Below are 21,823 nucleotides of genomic sequence, written 5' to 3'. Positions count from 1 at the left end.
GTGCTTCTGTTACAGGATAGTTCATAGGTCAATTCGAATGGACACAAACAGCCTCTAACAACCCTTTGTGTCCTTTTTCCTGCTTCATGCTAATCTAAGCTGCTAACATTACAGAGTACATTTTAATGTTTTAACTCTCTGTAGTCCATAGTTTGCAGACGCATGTTGCGATCTTCTCACCGATGATACCGGAAATCTGTAGTGACACAGTGGATCAGTACAACACCAAACACTGTCTGCTTACCATGTACTAAACCTTAGATATCAAATAACCTTTATTACACACCGTTAATAATTACTGCATAAACCTTGGATATTACACTTTAATGCTAGGGAACCTTTTATGTAAGTGTGCAGTGTGTAAGTATTGGGGAATTGGCAAAAGACGCTAGTTAGCGTTGTGCAACTGTGTTTTGTGGAGTACACCATGGTACGTGTTTTCCAGGGATAATCATTTTCTATGTTTTAATGACTGTATTTGTATGGTGAGGACCTTTAACTTTCTATTGCGTGGGAATCGCACGACGCTAAATAATAGCATCGCCTTATGTACTTATAATGGCGAGTTTCACTAAAATGGCGCTGGGCGGCCATTCGCAAAATTGCGTCTTATTGGCAAAATGGCGTCGCCCCGATCTAATTTTACACCGATTCTGTCTCAGCCAATTATCCGGCTTCGACACCTAAGTGGTTTCTCGTTTCCACCTTTATGAGGACATTGTGGTTTCGGCCTTTCAATCGCCAGACCTCTCGGCAGGTGAGGCCTCTTAGGATGTGGTCTGTGCTCTAAAGATCTACGTGGACCGCACTAGTTTCATCAGGAAATAAGACTCCCTCTTCATCGTATATGGATTCCATAAGAAGGGATGGCCAGCTAACAGACTCTGGCCAGATGGATTTGTATGACTATCTCACAGACTTACACGCAGACTGGCCTTCCTGTGCCAGCTACAGTATCTGCTCATTCTACTCGCTATGTCTGTCCCTCGTGATCAGCCCAGCGCGGCGCCTCTGCTGAACAACTATGCAAGACGGCTATGTGGTCTTCTGTCCACACGTTTCTTAGGTTCTATGCCATTGATACATTTGCTTCTCAGGATGCTTCCTTTGGGCGTAGGGTTCTCCTCTCAGCTCAGGAGCGTCCCTGCCCTTGAACAACTGCTTTGGGACATCCCCATTGTCTCCCTGTGGAGCCCTATGGACCATGAAGAAGAAAAGGAGAGTTATGGTAAAACTTACCCTTGTTAACTCTCTCTTCGAAGTCTATATGGTCTACAGTTCACCCACCCTGACGCAACTAGCTTCTATTGGTTTCTTCTCTTGGTCACTTGTTTGCTTCTCTGTGTAAGAGTGTGATTCTTCAGTGTACCAATCTTCCTTCTCTCCTATCCTGCCCCATGGGCTTGTTAACAAAACTGAGTTGCCCTCAGGCTGTGGGCGGGGTATAGGGGGAAGGATCGGCGCTTTCTAGGACTGAAGAGCTTTGCTGTTGGTGTCCAGTCCTCCAAGTACCACCTACACCCCATTGTCTCCCTATGGACTTCGAAGAAAGAGAGTTAACAAAGGTGAGTTTTACCATAACTCTCCTTTTTTCCTTCTGGGCTACTTTTTGTAGGGGGTACAGCCACTTTATAACAACTATTGCACTGTTTGTAATCTAATTTCTTTATAGCATGCCTGGAAAAGGCAATTCGTCGAGGTCCCTCACTGACCAGGGAAGTAATTTAGTAAAAATATTTGCTTGCATGAGTTGTCCAGATTTACTCATACATGTCTTTACCATAACGTACTGCGTGAAGCCTGAGAGGCGGAGGGCTAGCGTCATCGCTCGCCTCGGCCTGCTCCTACTTCTGTAGATGTGCCTGCCTGGGCTACAACACCAACAGAAGCTGTGACTGATCTTTCCACACAACTGGCTGCAAATAAAAAGCTGTTTCTGCCACGTTGAATTTGGTGACAGGTATTTAAGAGGTTGCTTTGGCCTCTGGACACAACGTCAACCTGTGAATGAGCCTTCCTGGGAGCAGTGTTTGGCTTGTGCTGTTTAAAGCTTACTACAGTTTTCATCCTCCCTGAAGAGGACCTTAGATTTGGCTTCTAGTTCCAGACCTCAGAAATGCCAGATACCAGATGTCCTCCTTTCATGGAAGTATTCTACTTTAGATCTCTCTTCTCAGGAGGATTTAGACCTGGATCTTTCATGTCCTTCTGAGGATGAACTTAGAAGCATTCAGGATGTTGAAGCCTTAATTTGAGCAGTAAAACAAATTTTACATATCAATGATTCAGATGAATTTGATTGCTCTCTTTTCAAAAGGAAACAAAGTGTTTCCCCCTCGTCGCCTCAACTTGTAGATTTTCTGAATCTTAAAACTGGATAAAGAAGAGATTAGTTTAGTTTTATCTTCTGCCAACAGAAAGGGGAGGCTCCTCTTTTAGATAATCTTACTATTGCTTATCTATCCAGGGCAACTTCCGTTCCTGTTCAAGGTTTGGTTTCCTAACCGCAAGCTGGAAGCCACCTGAAGAGGCATTTTTTCGTCAGTGGTGTCTTCTCTTAGGCCTATTCTTGGATCTGCTTGGTTAAAATAAGCAGTTGAGAGATGGACAAACTGCTTGTAAGTGGGTTTCCCTCCAGGTAAATGTTGTTTGAACTTAATTCAGGAATCTGCATCCTACCAAGAAGAAGCAACTGTAGATTCAGGATTGATCAATGCTCGCATCTCTGCAAGGCGTGCACTCTGACTGCGATCATGGTATGCAGACTCTGAATCCAAGTGGTCTCTGGAAGCCTTACCCTTTGGAGATGTACTTTTCAGTCGAGAATTAGAAAAGCTGATAGTGTTGGCTACAGGTGGTTAAAGCACTTTTCTCACCTCTACTGTACCAAAGTCAAAAGGTCCTTCTTTTGGGTCCTTTCGCATGCTGGCAAGTCGTCATTCCATGTCACAAGGTCAGTCATCTTCCAGAGGAGGGTGTTCAAGAAGAAAACAAGCCTGGACAGGCCACCTTCATCACCATAGCTTTCTAAGCTTTTGGTTGAAGCCCGTCAAAACCTGAGAAGGAAGTATATTGTGCCCCATTATTTTCAGGTCACTTATCCTTTGCCTGATGTAGATATGGTTCATGGGAATTTCCTTCTAATGTGGATGTTCCTTAAGCACGAATATCAAGATTTACCACAATTCCTATCACTGATGCTGCATCTCTTAAAGACAGGACAGATGGGAAATCTGATGCGACACCTCTATTTTTGTGTAGAGAGGATCCTTACTTAGACACTGTTTTGCATTCATTTTGGTCAGTAAAGCAGTTTTAAAATAGACGGAGCAACTCAGTGAGGCTGTTCAAGCTGATTACCACAAGCTGAATTGTTGCGCTTGGCGCACAATATCAGTGAGGCCTCAGAATATATTGGAGAAGCAGTCTTGGATGTGGCCGTCGGCATCTCTAGAATGTCTGCTTTATTGGTTGCTACTAGATGATGCACTGTTTGGTTGGAGCATCGGAGGAGTTACCCATTGAAGGATCTTGTCCTTTTTTGACCGCAACTCGACAAATTTATTTCTCAATCTATTGGAGAAAAAAAAATCCTTCCAGTCATTGCCCACAAGTCTAGAACATGATGTTTCCATTCCTTTCATAATCAGGCAGGGATGAGGTTTTTCAATTAGTGGCCACAACTCTAGCAATAGAGGAGGTACACAGAGGGGAAGAATGGCTTTGTTGATATGCCAGGATCAAAGCTCTCACAGAAGCCTTAAGTAGGACCTGGACAACACCTCTCCTAGGTTTTGTGGTAGTGGCTCATCCTCAATGTTTCCATGTTTCTAAGATCAGTGGCTCAAGTCATTTTCTGATGAATGGGTCAACAGGATCATTTCAAGAGCATAGATTTAAAAAAATTAATTGGGGATTCCTCCCAAAAGAGATCTGCAGTCTCCTGTTCCCAAAATCCCGATCCAAAGATTCGCTCTATAATAGCCTTTGAGCCTCTCGGATCAGCAGAAGTAATTGTTCCAGTTCCCAGAGATCAAAGGGGACTAGGCTGTTATCCCCATCTGTTTTAGGTTATAAAACCAGATTTCTGATCAACCTTAAATCTGAAGGATCCAAATAATCAGGAGTGGACACTCTTCGGATTAAATCTATTTGCTTGGTGATCATTCCAATGGAAAGGGACATATTCCTTGTTTCTCTAGACCTCATAGATTCATATATCCACATCTGTTTGGAGCGGCCATCACAGTATTCTACAGTTTGCAGTTGACAATGAACATTTTCAGTTCAGGGCTCTCCTTTTTGGGTTGGCCATAGCCCCCAGAATATTTGTCACGGTGATTTTTCGTGTAGGCTTTTTTTGTGTTCCAAGGAATGCTTAGACAATATCTTTATCAAAGCAAGTTCTGCAGAACTACTTCTTTCCCATCTCCACCTGACAGCGACAACAATGGAAGGTACTGACATCCATGCTGTCGCTCCTACACCCCTGCGGTACCAGAATGCTGGTACCGATTCGAGGTTGCTGGTAGGTAGCTGGGGTCACAGCTAGCGATGACCCTGGCTACCTGGACTGTGGCCGGATGTACGGGGGACAAGGTAAGCGGTGGGCACCCGCCGGTAACGCAGTCCTTTTTGGTCCCCAGGCAGGGGGATCCCTGGGGACCGGCTGCACGTGGGGCCAGGTACTGATCCTGCGCCTTCCACTAGACCACCAGGGACAGCGGACCGCAGCATGTGCGGTACAGCGCGGCGTCTCAGGGTTTAATAGCAGGCCAGGGGAGAACGCCTTCCCTGTCTCACAGCCGGCGTCTCCCCCGCTGCACAGTGTCATTCCACAGTGGTCTGAGCAGGCTGTGTCAGCGCTCCTCCCCCAGGCCCGCCTCCTCTCTGCTCCTCGGTGGCCATTTTCTCTCTGCATGTGCTGGGGATGGCAAACGCTGCTGGAAGCTGATACAGGTGCCATTGCGGTCCGGGTCCCCCGCATACCTCTCCTTCAATTAATGTCAGTGTATGCAGCACTTTCCTACCAGGCTCTGGTCTGTGTAGTTGATCGCAGTGCTTGTAATGCAGGATGTTATCTTTGCATTGTATGTGACTTAAATCCTAGCGCTGTTTGCCTGTACTTTCATTTCTGACTATCAGCAATTTTCCTAACCCTGTTCTTCTTCTGCTACAGCCCTTGCGGTGCGGTGTTGCTGGGTGTTTATTACCTCACAGTAAACGTGGTTTTTCTGTGTGGGAAGTCATATGCGCTCCGTTCACACTCCTCATGTCGGAAAGTGAACGAGGATTTCCTCTTCCAGCTATAATGTACTGATATAATGTGCAGTTAGCGGAGGGATATGTAGACGCTGAGGGTTTATGGAGGGCATGTTGTATTATATATCACGCCCCATTTCTGTCACTGTGCCTGCACAAAAAGGGACCGCCCTCGGCTGGCTAAGATGCTTACAGCCCTTGTGGGAAACGCTCCCTGTGTTTCCCCATAGGGGTTATCGCAGCGAGTGGTGGTCTCATCACACGCAGGGGTCCCTGGGCAGTTGATGGTACCCCAGTTTATCCTGTTTTTCGCCCCCCCAGGTCTCGCAGGAGCCTGTGTGGGTGAATTTATTGTCCAAATGGTATAGCACCTGATGGACGTTTTACAGGGGGAGTCACCATTTCGGCCTTTCGGGTCTCAAACGACTAAGGATCATGACGTCTGATGACGGTGACATTATTGACTTTTTCAGACACGAGCCCCTTAGTGCAGAGGAGGCTTAGTCTGGGTCTAAAGTTTATATACCTGACCTTATACGGGCAGTCCGTGCGGCTTTGGTTATAACATATCCCCCGTGGCTAAATCCAAATATCCCGCCTTTAAGGATAAGGGTGTTGCCACTGTAATTCCTCTATCTGGTCAGGTGGATCATTTAGAGGAGGCGTGGAAAATCCGGGTGAGCGGTTCCAGCCTCAAAAACGGTTGACCTTTTGCATACCCCTTTGCAGTTAATTACTTTTCCGAACAGGAGTTACCTTTACGGGTAGACTCTCATGTTACACGCCTAGTGAGGAGTGCTACGTTGCCCATGCCCTCCAGGTCCTCCTTGAAGGAGGTTACAGATTGCAAGGTGCAAATATTTCTAAAATCCAATTATTCCCTTGCTGGAGGGGCGTCCAGGCCGGCTATGGCCGTGTGCTGGTGGGCCAGAGCCATAGAGCGCTGGGTAGGTAACTGGATCTCTGCACACTGACTCTCCAGCAGAGCAGGTGGATAGTGGCAAATTCTCAGAGACTTAGCCATGTTCATAATGAGACAGTTTTACATATAGCCTGCTCCTTTCCAGAATCTCCTCGGCAGCAGTAGCGGCTCGGTAGCAGTAGCGGCTCGCCGCTCCCTGTGGTTGCGCTCTTGGAAAGCGGACGCAGATTCCATTTGGAATGCTTTGCCTTTTACGGGACAGGTCCTGTTTGGCCCTCATCTGGACACAATTGTGGCCCCGCAGGCAGCAGCTACGTCTGCGTGTCTGCCATCGGCTCCAGTCCCATCGGGGTCTGGGGCTTCGTCTTTTCGGCCCTGTGAGGCCAGGGTAAGTCTAAAATACAGCTTTCCAAGACAGTCAGTAGCCAGGAAATCTGCTCAGCCATTAGAACAGGCTTGGAGTACAAGACGTCCTACTCCAAAGTTGGACTATAAGCCTTCAGCCTCACGGGACGGGCCTCCTCTCGGGGGACCCCAGAGTTAGAGGCCGGCTTCTACAGTTCGCCTAGTGCTGGTGTCTTACCACCACGGACACTGGGGTAAGAGAAGTATTTTCTTGAAGGTATGTCCTCTCCTCACTTTTCTATTTGTTTGTATATTATTTATGTCATTTTAATTCTTTCTCATTTCATTAACACTTATTGATTTATTCTTGCACATCTTTTCTTTACACTTCACTATCACCTTTTTCCCTTTTTCGTGTGATGCCCTGGGGATGGCCCTTGGCTGGAATTTTTGTTGGGGTGCCTTGCTTCTCTGACGTGAACCCCTTAATGTTAGGGACGCCAGTATAGAGGAGCCTTGACGATTGGCCTGGCGCTTATTCATATATTTGCAAATGTATGTAACTAATACCTCTAAATCGCTATTATCATGTAGGATTTAAGTATTGTTTTTGCTGCAGTGTGCTGGGGGGCAAATCTCCTTTTTTTCTGTGTTCAGAGTGATGAGCATGCCAACCCAAACGGAGCTGGTATACATGTACTAATAAATGGCTAGATAAATTCTCAACAAATGAATGACCTCTCAATCATTTCACATGCAATCTCTTGACCCACTTATAGCTGCATACCAGCTGCACCCAGTATTTAATGCCTGTGTACTATAAAATGAAAGACATTTTTTAAATATAACCGGTCTTAGTACTAATATATTCTTGGCACCTTGGGAACAGTATCATTATTGCCAGAAGTGCTAAATCATTTACATAACAGATATAAACAGTAAGGGCGCATACATTCAGCCGCTCCTTGTATGTATATACGCAGTATTCCTTATTCGGTTCAGATGCTAGTGAATTAGCAGTAGAAGTTAAAGGAGCACATACACTCAATCGCGCTATAACTTGGGTAAGTATGGCTAGGTACTCATTCACAATTCATCTCTTTGTATTTGGATCTGATTTGATAGATTGAAGAGCGCATACATTCAGCCACTTTTTTCCCTGGGTAGGATTAGAAGTATCGGATCATTTTCTTCTGCGTGCTTTAAACATCATATATGATATGAGGCTAATATACGCAAGACCATTAATTCAACATCTTAATTCAAAAGGTATTTTATATGCAGGACCGCAGTTCAACAGCGTGAGCCAACGCACGTTTATGCTCTTGCTCTCTAAAAGGCGCTAAAATTAAATGAGCTCTTGCCCCCACCCAAAATAAAATTATTGTGGCGCACCTGGACAGTATGCAGAGCACAGTGGTGCGTATGACAGACAGCACAGAGAAAACCGATCAGTCCCCTCTGAGCAGCAAGCAGTACCTCGGAGAGACTGCTGATCATACATCAGCCCCGCTCCGAGTGTACCCTGCAGCGATTGGCAATCCAGTGCCGAGATCGCTGTTACCAGAACCACACCCAGAGAATGCCGGTGTAGTGTTCATTCTAGCACCCTGCACGTAATCAGTGAGGAGGGCATATTTTACTTTTGAAGGGCAGAATTTTAGAACTGATGCATCACTATAGCTACTGTAGCTGTAGTGATACGTCACACATACAATTTTAAATTGTAAAAATGTAAATATTCCCTCACGGATTACGTGCAGGGTGCTAGAATGAACACTACCCGGCGATTGAAAGGCATTCTGGGGAGCACAAACCACACGTGATGTTGGCTGTATTAGCCCGGCCGGTTACCGAAAAGGAAAGGATTTCTTCTTGCACACGGGCTCCTGACCGGCTGGGCTCGTAAATATGCCAGGAGAGTAGCAGAGTCTGCAGTCACAAGGGATGCGACCACAGCAGGGAAAGCCTGCCTGCCTGTGGTCGCATCCCATTAGACCATGCCCGGCAAGTGGTAAAACATGCCAAGAAGTATGTAATGTTATTGAATTGTAAGTAATTTCCGACAAGTATATACTTTTTATGTATGTGTATTTGAATATAAAAGTTGGGGTGGGGGTTGCTTTTGCTTTATAATTAAACTACAGTAATCATTTCTAAGAACTCCTGAATCATTTATTTTTGATCTGGAAAATCTTCCCATTATATTATCTTTTTGCTCGTTAAAGACTTGTTCTTGGTAAATGTACAGAGTGGGTATGAGATCTCAATTATTATTTATTTATTTAAGTTATTTACTCCTTTTTTTTTTTTTTTTCTTCCCTTTTTACAGGTTGTTACAGTTCCACAGCAAGAGCAATCCACTGCTACTGATCCTGCAAGTGTTCCTCCCACATCCCTGCCACCAGAAAAGCCTCTCTCTACAGAAGAGCAAGAGTCTGCTGCCACCAGAGCTGAGGAAACACCACCATCTGCCAGTACAACATGTGAGACAGATGCATCGTCTCTAACTCCTGACTTGGAACTAGAAGAAACGTCTGTCACTGGCAGCAGCGCACCATCTAATCCGGCACTGTGGATGAAAGATAAGAAGCAAAGCGACTTTGCAAAGCAGACCAGTAGTGACTCTGAAATGTCTACAGCTCCTGGCAAAGCCCATGAATTTAAAGTCCGAGAGACTGGAACAAACTCCCAAGGAGAAGCTTTTTCCCAAAAGCAGTACTCCCTAATCTACTCTCCATCCTCTCCTATGAGCAGTGATGATGAGTCGGAATTAGAAGATGAGGACTTGAAAGTTGAACTGCAGAAACTTCGGGAGAAGTTAGTGAATTTTTGTTATGTTCATGCTCTTGTGTTGGATTACCACCAGTAGTCCATTTTATATATGATCAGAACAACCCTTTTATTATATCAAAGTATAATATAAAAATATAACAAAGTAAGTTTATTTGCTTTGGAGCCATAAAACTGTTGTTATCCATTTAAGCCATTCGGTAAGTGGCAATTTATATGGCTTTGAAATAATTTGTTTACATGCTCATTACTCACATGCACAGTGCATTATAAGCTTCAGCTTCCTATAATGTATTTATATTCGAACATAGATGAGAACATTTTATGCTATAAACATTTGTAACTAAAGATTTACTTCTGCTTAGAGATGAGCAGTTTGGTTTTACTCAGTTGTACTCTGTTATTTGGATCTCAAAACTGCCTTATATTGGCTATCCAGCGCTCACGTGTTCTGGATAACCAATAAGATAATTCCGAACTTGCACTAATTTGGTGAAAAGAACAGAGTCAAAACCAAATCACTCATCTCTGGTTCTGTTATACCTGCTGCGACGCCCTCAGCCTCGCACTACACAAAGAGCATTGGTAAGAGTCTACCCGGTTTTGCCTGACATATAGAGCATGTATATAAACTGTCACCCCAGATTTAGCTTTGGAACTAGTCCCTTTATCGGACATGACCACAAAGATCCGTAAAATAGACAGCTGTAATTCACAATCAGAAGCAGAGAGACACTCCCAGAACATGAGAAGCCACAGTATTTTAAATCCCCACTCTAGAGGGCATATTTACTAAAAGTCCAATTCAAATCTATCAATCTAAATTGATGATGTTTCTGAGGCTAAATAACACATTTCTAATACTGAGGCAATTTTTTATTTGTTTTGTTGGTAGATTTATCTACAGAAACACATCGATTTAGATAATGAAATTGACCTTTAGTAAATATACCCCCAGGTCTTCCCCTGCAGCAAAGATAGAGGAGAGGAGCATCAGCAGCAGCCGGTGGGTCTCAAGTGTCTGACAATTTAGGCAACATCGCTTCTGTTGGACAAAGCCCCGCAAAGGAAAAGTTTCGAATTGTTCAGGGATTGGTTCCTCCCTCTGCAGCAATTTGCATACGCAAACCCTGGTTACATGTACTAACACGTCTTTAAATTAAAATCTTCTCTACCATTTAATGTAAAGGAGACGCTTATCTTAGACATGCTTGGTGCACTGTACTGTGCTTTATGACGGTGTTAGTACAAGATCCGCAGTATTGTCCGATTTCTTGAAATGAAATGCCCAAACACCAGCCTGAGACTTCTATATATGTTGGTTCCAGTGTTCCCCAATAGGATGATAGAGAAATAATAAATAAAAAATATGCAATTTGGTGCATGTGAGTGTTATATTCGTGAATCCGCTTCCCAGCACATTGCATATTAGTAATGTTAGCAGACATAAAAATTACAAATTATTTGGTGTGCTAATGATTTAAAATCATATGTCATAAAACTGTTTTTGCAATGCCTTTTTTTAAGATAAACGTTGTACATTTTCCTGCAGTTCTGGTGTGCTAAAAAACTGATAAATCATCTTGTTTTGACTAGATATAGAATCGTATTGAGCAGTGATGGGCAATAGGTAGGACTCCTACCCCTCACCTATAGCCCAGTCTCCAGAAGTTATGGCCTTTAGGTCATAGGACCTTCACCCAGGTGGTTCTTTTGCATTATCCTTCTGAAATATGTTACCAGGTCTCCGCAAAAAAAAATGATCATAGGGTTTGAAAGACCTACATAGGTTAGTGTGAGAAGAGTTCACACCTCATCTTTTAATCTTGTCCTTTTTACAGGATGGCTTGGACAGTACCTTGATAATATTGGTATCTCTTAATGTCTTGGTTTTCTGTTGTCTATCTGAGAGAAATGGCTAGCATTCCTGAGGTTCAAATATTTCTTCAGGGGGTTCTCTATAGTCAGCCACCCATGTTCCACCATTTGTTTTGTCTGAACCATACTCTGTTCTTTCAGCTTTACAGAAGCCGTCATTCGAGTCCTTTTATTCCAATTACTTTACATTTCTAACTTGGAAGGTGTTGGTTTTATTCTTCTGGCTATTGACACTGCCAGAAGGGTGTCTAAATTGGCTTTCCTGTCTTGTATGTCACCATAGCTATACTGCACACCAACTCTTCGTTCCAGCCCAAGGTGGTGTCAATATTTCATCTGAATCAATATATTGTGCTCCTTTCTCTGGAACAAGATCTATCCCCAGTAAGTGGAGAATCTCTTCCATCCAAGTTTTACAGATGCAAAGCTTTTGTATCTAAAGACACCAGTGTTGGGCAGAACGTTTTTTTGTGGCGCTATATCTGGACATACCCTCCTGTAGGGTCAGTTTTGGATCATCCACAAAGTTAGCAGTGTCTGCCAAAGTGTATGAGGATTTTTGCTTGTTACTGTTAAAGCCTTTTCTCTGAATCCATTTGGGAAGGTCCTTTTCCCACCTATTTTTCTACTTCATGAAATGGGGGACTCTGGAATGCTGGAGTATAGCTAATAGTGCAAGTCAGTTTTTTCTAAGTGCCAGATGGAGCAGGTTGATTTTATTCAGGTTGCAGGTTGGCCTGATGTGTGTTTTGTTTACATATTTTCTTTTGAGGTTGACTTTGAGCTATGAGAGTCTGCCTCCACAGTGGAACTCTGGGTGGATCCACCAGAGCTGTCTCAGGTCAGTGAGCTCTGCCTCTCGTCAGTCCTAACTGGTCAGTCCGGTTGCTAAGACGAGAATCTTATACAGAAGCCCCAGTCGGCGCTTCCTCCCCCATTTACATGGGCTTGCGCAATTGTCTCAGGGCACTTCTGTGGGGGATTCAGGGAACTTCCCCCATGGAAAGACAGTACTCTCCCCTCTGGTGCGATTTTTCCTAGAAGCCCCACCAGTTTTCTCACTTCACACAATGACAGGAGCGTTCAGCCACAGCATCAGATTCTCCTCAAGATGCTGGAACAGGCATTTTCTATAGTCCCTGTATTATTAATGGGGATTGTTGCCATATACATGTCACGACCAGGGTTTCTCGGCATGCCGGCCGGCAGGTAATACCTGTGAGGACGCTATGGCGAGGGGCGTCTGGCAGTGGCGCATTGGCCGTGCATAGTCCTGTGCGGGCATGCTGTCACTCTGGTCTGGTTAGGCCTGGTGGTGCTTCCGTTCCGCTCTGGTATGGGCGCCGCCATCTTGCCTCCAGACATGTGACCTAGTCTCCCTATCCTGGTGTGTCACATGCTCTCTCTGGCCTGTCACAGTGCGGCACTGGGTATTTAAGGGAGTGCAGAGCTTCCTTTCATTGCCAGTGCACCGTGTTTCTCAGCGAGAGCTGAGAGAGAGTTCCTGTGCTCATTCACCTGTCGGGATCATTACCTAGCCTGCTTCACCTTGCCTGTTCCAGCCCTGCTGGATTCTCCTGCCTCCTCCATTACCTCTCCCTTGCCTGAGTGCCTGTATCAGCTGTTACCCTGCACCTTGCCTCCACTTGCATTTCCTCTGGACATTATTTCTTCAGCCTGCAATTAATTTCAGCCTCACAAAACCTGGAATACTGGACTGCCTTCTGTTATCACTACCTGGACTTTTTCCCATTGCCTCACTACAGTTCCCAAGTGCACTTTTGTGCTATACCCGGACTTTTTGTTTTGCCACATTAATGTCTGTTAAGCCACTCATTGAAAACTTCACGTTTATTTTTAAATCTGCTTCAGTGTTTTTTACTGTTAATTTACTTACTGACTTTTATACTTTTTTGGAACCTGTGTTTGCAGGGCTGCGGTGTGCATCTCTTGTTCGCCTGATAGTGTAGTGAAAATGTATTATATTTTTCATTATTAGCCTGGGGTGTTTTTCTCCTGTTTGATCTTTTCTATTCCCATCAGTTCATTAACTGTGTCTTGGAACAGAAATATTTCTGAGAGTCTCTTTGAAAAAAGCAGAGCAGTTCCTAAAGTTAGTATGTGCAAAATGTAAGACTGAATTTCCTCAGCCACTGTTATTTGAACTCTGCTTCATAAAAAAATATTAGAGAGATGATGTATTGTAGAATATGGGAAATCTTTTTATACTCTTGTGAAAGGTCACTGGTGGAGTTCTTGTTTCTCCCCACATTCTGTACATTCTGCTACAACTTTGTATTTAATGTTTTATTGCTGCTGTTCTGCTTTGTTTCATCTTTAAATGTCTTCTTCATTGTTTTTATCATTATATCATTGCAAGTCATATTTGTTTGCTTTTTATATAGGCAGGGCAGAATTGGTAAGCATCTTCTTTGTTTGTATGCAATAGTTGACTTATTGTAAGGTATTTAGGTTTCTTGAAGTTTGAATGTGGAGTCTAGGAGAGTCATGGCTCGGAAAAAAACAACGTTTAGAAAGATTTTATAAACTATTCAGGATGATTACAAAGCTGAATTTGTTCTTTCTGCAATCCCGGCATGCACAGCGCGGTCAGCTGGTTTGTGAGCATATCCGCATGCTGCTTCTGTAACAGATCTGTAGCCCAGAAGCTTAACGTTGATTTATACATTCGCTATATTGTACATGTAGAGGTTGTCATGTCTTCCATCAGATTCATTGTTTTCTTCTCCATTAGGTCTTTGTTTCTTCCAAAATTGTAGCAGATATTCTACTGCATTATTACTGTTTAATTATTGTATATTGGTGTTCATTATATTGTTACCAAGTTTATGCTTGGCTGGGCATGCAGAAGAGTTTGGACTTGATGACAGCATAAATACGAGTTTTTCTTTTTTGTCCTTCCCAATGTCAGCATAGCATTGTAACACTGGTTTACGCAAATCACAATTTTAAATGTATTTGAGATGAGACAGTTGTTGATTGGTTTTGCATCTCTCCAAATGTGTGTGTCTATGTACAAAAACCTATCATATCCTGTTTTTCCACTTGCAGGCACATTCAGGAGGTGGTTACGTTACAGGCCCAGCAGAACAGAGAGTTACATGAAGTGTATGAACGCTTGCGTTCTTTGAGAGAGAGCAAAGCACAGTCCTGTGACGCCTCTTCTCAACCCATGTCCCCACGTCGTCCCAGGTCTCTAAAAAGTAAGCAGCGCAGTAGACCACAGTCTCTGACCCACATGGACAATGGCATTGGACATTCAGGTAAGCTGTCATTTGTTTCAGAGAAAAGGCCAATAAACCTTGAACCGAATTTGCTCTGATAGTAAAAGGCATGTTGTAATACTCTTTAATGTGTGTTGCCATGACACGGACAAAGTTTAATATTGTATAAATCCCTGATATTTTTCACATTACAGACTATTACCTTGTAAGTCAGGCTCTGCAGTGTCTTTGATTAGGCCTACTCTTCTATTAGTCTGTCTGCTTCACAAGGTGTATGGTCATCTATAATTCCCAAAGCTTTATGTCAAATATATTTTTGATTCCGAGAGCCTCCGGCAACTTCTGTGTGTTTTTTATTTCTTGGAGCCCTTTTTTTGAAGCCTACTCTAAATTTAGTAATTGCTTTCCTTCGTCGACGTGTACAGCTTTGGAGTTGTCTAAATGCTGTAAATAAAGATATGGCTGTCGATTTTACATATTTTTCATTTAAATTCTGAAAGTTTTAATGGTTTCTCACTGGATAAAAGATAAATTATAATCTCCTCAGGACAAAGCTGGAGGAGTTGGAGGCCTGAGGCTGTGTATTTTCCATGATAGTCTCCGGTTTGATATTTTTTATTTATTTTTTTTTGTTATAACGTCCTGTACGTTTTGAAAAATATCCAGTTGCTCTAAAATCATGATTGGAGGTTACAGTGCCAAATTATTAAGGCTACCTTTTTTAAAACCATGACGTCTATACCCGTAGTGGACATATTTGTTTCACAGTGCAGCCACTGGAATGTAGACACCCTCACAGGAGATAATTTGAAGCACTTAGAATCTCTTTATCGCTACGTTATCTGATTGGAGCTAGGCTGCCATACATGCCTCCTTTCATGTTGTGCACTGCGAACTAATAAAACCAGAGCAGGCTTGTTATCTTGTATGTTTTTTGCTCCTTCTCCAGACCACCAGTGCAGTGAGAGTAATTCTGATGCCTGCCAGCAGTCGGTTTCTGGGAAGAAGAGCATGTTCACAGACGACCTGCATAAGCTGGTGGATGACTGGGCTAAAGAGAATGCAGGCAGCTTACATCTGAAACCGAGTCTGAATCAGATCAAACAGAACCAGAACCGCCCAGAACCAGACAGCTGGAATCGGGTTCATGAGGTGACTATGGCACTGATATGAATTACAGTATTGTCACTGGTTGTGTGCGCATGAACCAACTTGCTTTTGTCCTATGTACATTTTTAATTGATTTATAAACAGCGTTGCAAATGTCATGGTCTCTTTGAATTCAGCATTACATTGGGATGACTAGCGTTCATAATTGAAGTAAGGCTCTCTGGGCCTGATTCAGACCCGTCCGCTGTGCTGCACTCGCTCGCATTGAGCAATTTTTCTAATCCGCGCATGCGCATAATTCGCAATGCGTGTGCGCGAACCAGTCTGAATCAGGCCCTCTGTCCATATATTTTAGAAGTATTTATTTTCTTTCTATTGTTCTATTTATTTTAAGCAAAGATAAGCAACAACCCTTACATTAAACAGCATTTGTTCTATTTCTTGGTATCATAATAATTAAAGTTTAGTTTAAAAAAAAAGAAATATGGACTAACAAGAGAAGGTAGTTTGCTAAAACCACAATTATGTCTGATACGTATGATTTTAAGTAAAGCTTATGTTGGGTTTGCTTTTTAGAGGGTAGTGTAGTATTTTTTTTAAATGTAACCTTTTATTTTTGTATTTTAGGCATCTTCTGGCACCACAGGCTTCCCATCCACCTGGGTCCCCACACTATCTCAGATTCACGGGACTGTTCCAGCCGCTATCTCTCAATCCCTCGTACTCCCCAATTTTTCATCTGGAGGAATTCCATCGTACCCTGTTCCGCATGCCTGCCAATTCAATGGAATGGGCAGTACCGGTTACCCAGTACAATGGTCTGCCCAGTCACCAGGCCTACCTGCACAGCATCTTGCAACATACCAGCCTGGGCTTGGAATGCAAGCCTTTCCCTCCGCTACACCGCAGAAAGCTGCTACAATCCCGTCATCTCCTAAATGATCCCTGCACCTGCCGTTAGACTGTTCCTTGGGATCTTCCTGTGCTCTTTAATTGTTTCAGCTCTTTGACCAAGGGTTGGTTGTGATGCAAAGGGTAGTGCTGTTATTTCCTCCTCCTCCGCTCGCTGGGGATATGTATTTTTCTTCTTTTTCTATGTGCTGTGTAACACAGGTTTAAACATACCCTAATTGATACTCCTCGTCACCGACTGTCATTTAACTTTTTTACATTTTGACATTGAAATAACGAATAGGGAATTCTCCGTGCCATACAGGCGTATGAATGTGCCCCAGCCTACAAAAGGAATTGCAGCCAAACGAAAGATGCTGCGATAGGGTAATAATTTCACGTGTGGCCGTATTCTCCAAACACCACCTTGGCCTTTGTACAAGGCTGCACACAGCACAACCATATCCTTACCCCTTTTATGCCAGAAAATAACATTTATGGTAACTTCTTCTGTTTGGTCCCAGGTTTTAGCAAAAACCTACTAAAAATCTATCTTCTCTCTTTGTTTTTGGTTCTATGTAAAGCGGAACATTTACTGGTGATGCACTATTCTGCCTTTATTTTATGCGTTTCCTGTTCAGTAGCATGTGAAGCCACCAATGCCCCCACACAGCAGTGGCGCACTTTACTTGCTCAAGAAACAAATGTGAACAGTTTATGCTCTAGTGAAAAGTTAAGTTGGTAACATGCTCTACACTGTCAAACAGTGCTCTGGTTTATGTTGTACATTTGCCTTTCTCCAGTGACTTAGCTTTTTTTTTTTTTTTCATGGCTCCAAAGCCCGGGATACTTGTACCGTTCAGATATTGTTAGGCCTCAGAATGGAGTACATTTGTTATGGCTTCTCCGGCTCTTTGCCTGCATGCGTTACCCCCAGTACCCTTCAATAAAGAGGCCTTCTAGCTTCTGTCCTTAGCACAACCGCTGCTTCCGCGCTGCCTGCAGACTCGTGCCGTGCCTTGGGGGATAGTGTACATTTTGCCATCTCTGAATTTGACGATCTGACAGCTTGCCTACAGCTGTACTTTAGATCTCAATGTACAGGCTAAGATGTTTTAAGTTAAACTTGTAGATAAGTTTTATACTTGAATAGTTTTTATCGTTTCCATTTGTTACCCTCCTTCCACCCATTTTTTTATTTATTTTTTTTAAACGAGGGCTATATAAGCATACACACAAGACCACTTTGCAACATGTATTCTAAAATATTACTAATCCAGTTTGTAACCCTGCCATTCAGGAGATAAATGGGGACATGATGACTTAACGACAAACTTCTGTTTTAAAGCCAGAATTTAGAAAATATTCTAAATATTTTGTATCCTTTAATGTGCAGACTCATTTGTTCAGTCATAAATAATGGAGTCCTCCAGTGTAAGTACTGTGATTGTATAGTAAAAATGTCTAAATGCCTCTAAAATGCACCAAAAGGAATCTGTGTAGACCGTGCATGTACTAAGCATTAAGACTTCTTTACAGCACCATTTTATACACACAAAGTTGATTTTTTTGAGCAATAATTGTAACGTAGCATGTTCAATATTAGCATCTTCATAAAATGGGTACTGTGCAAGGATATCCAAATCCATTCTTGCTTTATTAAACCTTGTTAGGTTTCCGTCATTTTTAGCAGGGTATTTGAGATTGGAGCAATTGATATGTAGTTTTCCTAGGTCAGTAAGTCCTTCTATTCACTTCCCGAGAATAAATGGTTATATTGTTTTTATTTTCCATTTTATTTTTGTTATATTGCCCTTTAGTTATCTTGTTGCACTGTGTATATGAACACAGTTTGGTAGAATGTATTATGTCAACTTTTTTTTTTTCTCCTGAAGTGACTATTTTTGTGTTCTAATCTACCTGGTTTTGTAGTGCCCCTCTTACACACTGATGGCAGTTGTGTATCAGAGGGGGTCTTCCTTTATCTTTTGCTTTCCTCTCTGTTCTTCCTTTAATTCATAAACTAGAACTGAAAACACAGCTGATTCCGCAGTGTCTGCAATGGCCTTTGCTACAACTATGATGCGTAACTGCCGCAGGTAGGGAAAAGATGTACAGAGCATTGCATGAGGATAGCTCTCGTGCTTTTATTTCTTCCATGAATTACAGCATCATAGGCGTTTACTCCTGTGTCTGGCATTCAAGTCCATTGTGCACTGATGCAGCTTTCTTGGCCATGTTTCATACGAGCTATACGGATGTATATTTTGTGCATTCACTGGAAGTGTCTGCACTTGTGTGTACAATTTGTTTGGATCCCCATCACCATCTCCCATAATAAAGTATTTTCGGCCTGGGAACCATGGCATGTGTGTATCGGCTACACTTGCAATGGTGCAGACCAGTAGTGTTTTCTCCCCGTAACATCATTTATTCTCGCCTTGATCTTGCCTATCTGTAATTACACAGTTGCAGTCCAATATGATAAAAAAAACCTAAAAGAAGTTTTTAAATACCTGTTGATTTTAATGGTAGTCTTCTCTAAGCCCAGCACAAACGATTGCCTGTGAATTAAACTGTAATGTAAGTTGGCAGTGTAATAGTGTTTCACTGGATTGTGTGTGTGTGTGGGTGGCCGCTGTATATTGTCAAGTGGTCGCACAAATGGTTACTTCTAGTACATTTGTACTGTACGTGTATTATTTCAGCCGGAGATCGGATAACTTATTTCTGTCAGCCACTTGTTCAGTTTTGAATTAGTTCAGCTCTCGATCTGGAAGGCAAATGTTTAAGGTGTCAGCTGTTTTAGTATGTAGGAGCCATGCTCATATGTGAATGTGCCATAATGATCTTTGCTGGTGGCAAATATCGAAGTGTCACAAATATATTAATATGAAATGGGTAAATACTTCTACACATCCAGAGTAAGGTCTTTTTAAATAAAAATGGGTTGCAACAAGGCCAGGATTTTATCTGTAATTAAACAAGATATTAAAGTGGTTTGCTGATTCTGGCTACCCAACGCTCTATTAATGGCTAGCTTCAAAATATTTAGTTCCCTTAAAATAGGAGCAGGTTTGGGTCTTTTCAGCTTTATTGAGCTGAGCTGTGATATGATGTGTGATATGGTCCCTGGCTTTAGTTAATGTGAGGTGTCCCAGACAAGGGACATGGGGGGTTGGGGGAAGTATAATTTTCCAAATTTGCACAAAACTTTGTTGTTGTTGTTTGGGTTTGCTTTGCTGTTATTATTTTCTTTCTTTCCTTGTGTGTTTTTAAAGCAGTTGGATATTGCCAACCTGCGCAATCTTTTTTTCTGACTTCCTAAAATGTCACTGTTCGGAACAGTTAGAGCAAATATCCCAAAATACTTCCAAGAGCTAAAATTACATATATGTTATAGTTTAGGGCTAGGCCCTTCCTCCTTAGTTTAAATATGTAGCTTAGTATTTGGTATCAGTGTTCAGCTGAATCTTTTGCGAAAGCATTCGGTACGTGGCTCAATCCTAAAATGCGCAATTTGTGCACCAGTTTAAACAAAATGACTTCTGAAAAGTTAGCGCCAGAATGGAAGATGTGTAAGGTATGTCTGATCATTAGGAATGCAACAGGCAGTGATCTGTATGTACAGCTGGGATAGTAGCAAATACTAAAATGTGACTTTTTTTTTTTTCGGAGGCACAGAATGTAATGCAGCACGGCTTTTCCAATTATTGAGATGTTTTACTTGCCAGTCTACTTCCAGTATGTGTATTGTGTTTGCTGCTGCAACAGCTTGCAACATTATACTGGGTTTTGTGATTGTGGTAGTCTGCTGGCTGTGCGCTATTCTACCTTACTGTGAGGCTTCAGCATACAGATAACGACACGTGGATGATTTGCTGTTACACAACTAGTAACATCCATGTAAACATGTCTGTGTTGTTTTGTTTTTTTATTCACTTTGCAGTTGATTTATAAATGTGCTCTAAGGTGAATGTAGCATCGTGGAATGTACTGTAAATATCTCCAGCACCTTCATCCTGCTTTTCATTATTTGAAGAGATGTGAGTAAACCACATTGCTGTCATGTTCTCATAAACGCTAAATACGTTTAAAAAAAAAAACTACATCAGTGGTTGAATTTTGTGAGAAAAGTAAACCGGTGCTTTATACTTTGGTTTTGTTAAATGAGGTGTGACTTTTTTTCTTTTTCTTTTTTATTTTGTGGTAGTAAGTAGTGGTTCAATATGAGGAGCCTTAGCAACTAAAGGAATCCCACAGACCAAGAACAGTGATAATTCCGTATTGTCAAATGCATAAGAAATGTCTGACTTTTTTTATTAGAAAATCAGCTTTATTTTAATATTGAGGGTTTCAGCTGCAGCTCTAGTAAGATGTATCCGTATAGAAGAGGAGATAGGCAACATGTAGCTTTTGGGGCTGTCTTTAAATTTCAGAAGCTGCTGCAGTTATAAGAAAAATCCCTTTGTCACGTTGACAACAGAAGTACAATTTCCGTACTGAAAAACGTAATGCTTTATACCACACTTTACATCGGTGAATCTTTTTTTGTTTGTTTCTGAAAAGAATTGTTGCGTATGTTAATATAGTATTTCATCCATGAGAACTGCTGGTTGTGAATTTTACTACACATTTGAGTTACCTGCTGATCTCGGACCGATGTTTATGTACACAATTTTGTTCTCGTCCTTTCCAAACTGTGAATAATTTTTTCGCTCCCCAGGGATTTGTTCAGAATGTCTGTCCTTATAATTTCTCTTCATTCCTTTACTGCTGAATACCAAATAGCAGTGAGCATTGCAACGTTTAAAGAGCCGGGACTAGTACAACATTTCAGTTCTGTTGAAATGGCAGCTCTGGCTCTCTCTCTCTCTATTTGCCTTTTTGTATTATTTCTTATGAATCTGAACAGATCCCTGCTTTAAATCTACCAGTGGTTTGTGTTTTATACATAATATATATATATATTCTTATTACAAGTACTGTGTTTATTTTTGAAAGTTGGTCTTTTACTGCAATATACTTACGTTTAGAGACGCAGCATGCACTTTTTTGGGGTATTTTAGAATACTAACATTCCATCACTGGAATTGTAATTGTTTAACTACAGGAGGGTCTTGTAAAGTTTGCATTAAAAAAAAAAAATCATTAAACTGTCATTATTAAATGTTTCTGTGTGTGTTTACTGCACAAATACCACATCACAATACTTAAAACTTGAAAAATATGGACCACCAAACCTAAAATTTTATTATGTGTTTAAGTGACCATTTGAGGTGGTTATCTGGACTAAACATGTTTTAAGGTAAGTTTTTAAAAGATGGAGGAGAAGATGGTCTTTATGGTTCCAGGAAAAATAGCATGAAGCACACAA

General features: G+C 42.1%; 1 protein-coding gene across 4 annotated transcripts in view; it reads left to right on the top strand.

The window, feature by feature from the left end:
- Nucleotides 1-21,616, top strand: part of WNK3 (WNK lysine deficient protein kinase 3) — a 129,438-nt gene extending 107,822 nt beyond the window's left edge. For all 4 annotated transcript variants that reach the window (XM_088455689.1, XM_088455690.1, XM_088455687.1 and 1 more), the window contains exons 21-24: nucleotides 8,862-9,349; nucleotides 14,273-14,484; nucleotides 15,395-15,597; nucleotides 16,183-21,616. In XM_088455689.1, coding sequence (XP_088311815.1) covers nucleotides 8,862-9,349; nucleotides 14,273-14,484; nucleotides 15,395-15,597; nucleotides 16,183-16,497 — 1,218 coding nt within the window. In that variant the 3' untranslated portion in view covers nucleotides 16,498-21,616. The remainder of the gene's footprint in view (nucleotides 1-8,861; nucleotides 9,350-14,272; nucleotides 14,485-15,394; nucleotides 15,598-16,182) is intronic.
- The last annotated feature ends 207 nt before the right edge of the window (nucleotides 21,617-21,823 follow it).

This window comes from Taudactylus pleione, unplaced genomic scaffold, assembly GCF_031769625.1.
Source record: "Taudactylus pleione unplaced genomic scaffold, aTauple2 ptg000665l, whole genome shotgun sequence".
NCBI lineage: Eukaryota > Metazoa > Chordata > Amphibia > Anura > Myobatrachidae > Taudactylus > Taudactylus pleione.
This window is presented reverse-complemented; position numbering and strand designations above follow the sequence as displayed.